Below are 3,158 nucleotides of genomic sequence, written 5' to 3' on the forward strand. Positions count from 1 at the left end.
CTAGGGTTTTGGTTCGAGAGAATGGGTGGAGGAGGAGGTATAACATACAAGGGAGTCACCGTGGCCACTCCCAAGACGTGGCACACCGTCGCCGGAAAGGGCTTGTGCGGCGTTATGTGGTACCAATTTTTCTCTCCGATCTTCGTTTTCTCTTTTTTCTTTAATAAAAAAAAAAATCTCGAACCCTAGCTAGCTAGATCAGAGGCAAAATCGGGTAGATGTTGATGTTTTGAAGTCTCCGAAGGGAACCAATGTCAATTTCGTTTAATGATCAGGTTCTGGATTCTGTACAGAGCAAAGCAAGATGGTCCTGTAGTCATGGTAACACTCTCATTTGCCTTGATGTCCGTCGAATTGTTTCGTTTCTGCTCATCTTTTTTCCATCAATGGGTGTTGCTTAAATGCGAATTTTTTATTATAGGGATGGAGACACCCGTGGGATGGCCATGGTGATCATCACTAGGTAGTGTCTATACTCACACTTCTTCTCATACCTATCAATAAAGATTGAAAACAAAAAACATCCCTTTTCTGTTTTAGACGCTTGTGGTTGTTTGTGCAGTTCGTTAATTTCTATGCATATATGATAATGATTTAGTAATACAAAGTAGTATTTGTTAAGGAGATTGGGTTGTAGTTAGTTTTTCAAGAAAGTTTGTAGCTTTCATCTGGATTCAGCTCTCAGGTAACTGGTGCTAAAAGCTTAAGAGGATCGTTATCTTTTCCTCCTGAATTTACATTTTCGTTAAACTGAAATGGCAATTGGAAAATCGTTAATAATTGTCACGTATTATAATGTTTCTCTGTGTTAGTTTGTAGTTATTCAAACATTGGTCGAGCTATATATATTATCAAACCTAGCTATAGTCTGGATAAGCATTGCTCAAATTACACTTGAGACTAATCTTGTTTTGGGTTTTGCTGCTAGGTCTCGTTGAACCTTTGAAGATCATGGCGAAAAAATGTATGTCTTGCTTTTTTCAGCTTCTTATGTCGAAATAAAGAGAATTGTGAAAGAAGACGTGAATTGTTTTTGTACTAAACTTTTTAAGACTTGCTGCTTATGTTCTAAGTTGCTACTTGGATTGCACTTTCGTGATGTTGTTTTGCTATCTACAAATGAATTTAAAATAAAAACCAGTCGCGAGATTCATGTTAGACTTCCAAGTATTACGAGTTACAAAGAAAATAATCATATAGTTCATGTCTAGTGGTTTAGTAACTGGTAAAAATTTGAATATAATGTACAAGCTTACTTATTAAAAATGAATATAATGTACTCTAATGTTAATTAAACATGTCCGTTTACTTGACATCAAATACAAAATGTCTAGTTGGTAAGAATATTAAGAAGTGAAACTCGTGTATGAATCAGTCGCCGGAAAATAGATTCCAACTCTATCTCAAGCGCTTCCAACCTTGCAGCCGCGGTATCGCCCCATACATTATCTAACCAATACGAAGACCGAACACTAAAGATGGAAGACAAAGACCCTTTGCTCCATCTCCTCTCTAGCCAAGGAATACAACCAAGCAGTGCCGGCTCTAAGGGAATGCTGACAGTGCAAAAGCACATGGTCCAAAAAAATTTCTACAAATTTCCTTAGGATTTAGGGCCCTGTATTTTCAAAAAGATGTCTGGCAAATATTGCAGAGAGTGTTCAACAAAATATGCAGAGGAGCGTGTATCATTGGGAAGAAGAAACCACGGATACGCGCCTTTAACTGAAACTGGAAACTAAATTATGTTTTAAATTATTTGAGTAATTCTGGTCCACAAATTTTAGCAGAGAAATTTTTTTTTCATTTTATCATTATTGTAAACAATTTTCTTACAAACCTATCTTAGCGTAAAGCACAGGGCCCATGAAAAGTTTAAGCCGAACCAAGCGAGAACAAAGACCCAACCATCGTCACAACGACTATCCTCGCTTCCTTCAAAGCCTCGGCTACAAACAGAAGGTTCTGCTCTCTTGGCATCCCCTCTTTTCCTCCTCCTTCTCCGCTGCTTCCGTTCATATTGTTCTTCAAGCACTTGAGTGTCTCCTTCTTGAGCTTGTTCTTATAACGATCATACGCAGCGATTTTCTCGTTCACATTTGATGATTCGTTGCCGCGTAGAGTCAGCTGCAGATCTTGCAAGCTGTGTTTCACGAGAGTCATCACATCAGATGTCTAACATCTTCAAAGAAGCTAAAATACAAAGAGAATTAAAAAAGTACAGTTTGAACCCTCGTATAAAACCATTAGGTCCGCTAAAAAACGCATTTACACAGTAAATAATGAACTTTTTATTTTAGTTAATATCATTATTTACAGTATATTTGTTAGGGATACATGAAATAATCCGTATCAGCGTATCACTCTTTTTCATTTTTTGTATGTGTATTCTAAACCAAAGAAACTTTTTTCCCTCGTACTATCAAACATACATATTTTTAAGGTATGATTTGTAGTTTATAGAATTTATATAATATATATTAAATAATGTGATATAATATTAACATAATTAGCGTTAGTAAATTTGGTTAGTAATGATGATGTCAAATAATTATTGTAAACTGAAGTACTTACGCAAGTGATGAAATTAAATGTATCATATTTATAAATATTAATATATTTATGACAAACTCAGGTGATGGGTGGCTTTAAGTTATATAAATACTAGGGGTTGGCCCGACCCGCCCGTGTGTGTTTACAATAAATTTATTTTCTATGAAAATATATTTTAATTTTATATAACATCTGAGAAATTGTTTTAAAATGAACTTGAAACAATTCTAAGTTTTCTTTAAGAAAACATAAAATTAAAATTAAAAATAAAAAAAATCTAATGGTCTATATTCTTTTTGTTATAAGATAAACTTTGAAATGATCCTCCACCCCTTTACCAACTCAAGCACTATGATCATCTACTCATCAAGCACTATGATCACCCACTCATTTACCAAATCAAGCACCATCTTTGATATTTTATGCATTGTTGTTCACTATAAATACCATCACTCATCTCACTCTTTTGTACACCATTACATCTTCTTCTTCTTACTTATAATAAACTCTCTCACTTATAGTAGTGTTATTTGCTTCCTACGGGTATTAAATTCTACTCTTATTTAAATTTCTCGATACTATAAATTATAAGTTATTTCATAACA

General features: G+C 34.5%; 2 protein-coding genes across 2 annotated transcripts; one reads left to right on the top strand and one right to left on the bottom strand.

Annotated features, from left to right (window-relative positions):
- Positions 1 to 6: 6 nt before the first annotated feature.
- On the top strand, positions 7 to 1,158 carry LOC106320748 (NADH dehydrogenase [ubiquinone] 1 beta subcomplex subunit 2-like). The gene is made up of 4 exons (XM_013759114.1): positions 7 to 119; positions 276 to 321; positions 422 to 463; positions 929 to 1,158. Exons 1-3 carry the CDS (start codon positions 22 to 24, stop codon positions 461 to 463), a joined length of 186 nt encoding a protein of 61 aa, XP_013614568.1. The 5' UTR covers positions 7 to 21; the 3' UTR covers positions 929 to 1,158.
- Positions 1,159 to 1,330: 172 nt separating this feature from the next.
- On the bottom strand, positions 1,331 to 2,268 carry LOC106320746. The gene is made up of 3 exons (XM_013759112.1): positions 2,245 to 2,268; positions 1,887 to 2,175; positions 1,331 to 1,545 (listed from the first exon to the last, which is right to left on the bottom strand). The coding sequence occupies exons 1-3, from the start codon at positions 2,266 to 2,268 to the stop codon at positions 1,331 to 1,333; spliced, it is 528 nt and encodes a 175-aa protein (XP_013614566.1).
- Between the last annotated feature and the right edge of the window lie 890 nt (positions 2,269 to 3,158).

The sequence above is a fragment of the Brassica oleracea genome, unplaced genomic scaffold, assembly GCF_000695525.1.
Source record: "Brassica oleracea var. oleracea cultivar TO1000 unplaced genomic scaffold, BOL UnpScaffold01049, whole genome shotgun sequence".
In the NCBI taxonomy this organism is placed as follows: Eukaryota; Viridiplantae; Streptophyta; class Magnoliopsida; order Brassicales; family Brassicaceae; genus Brassica; species Brassica oleracea.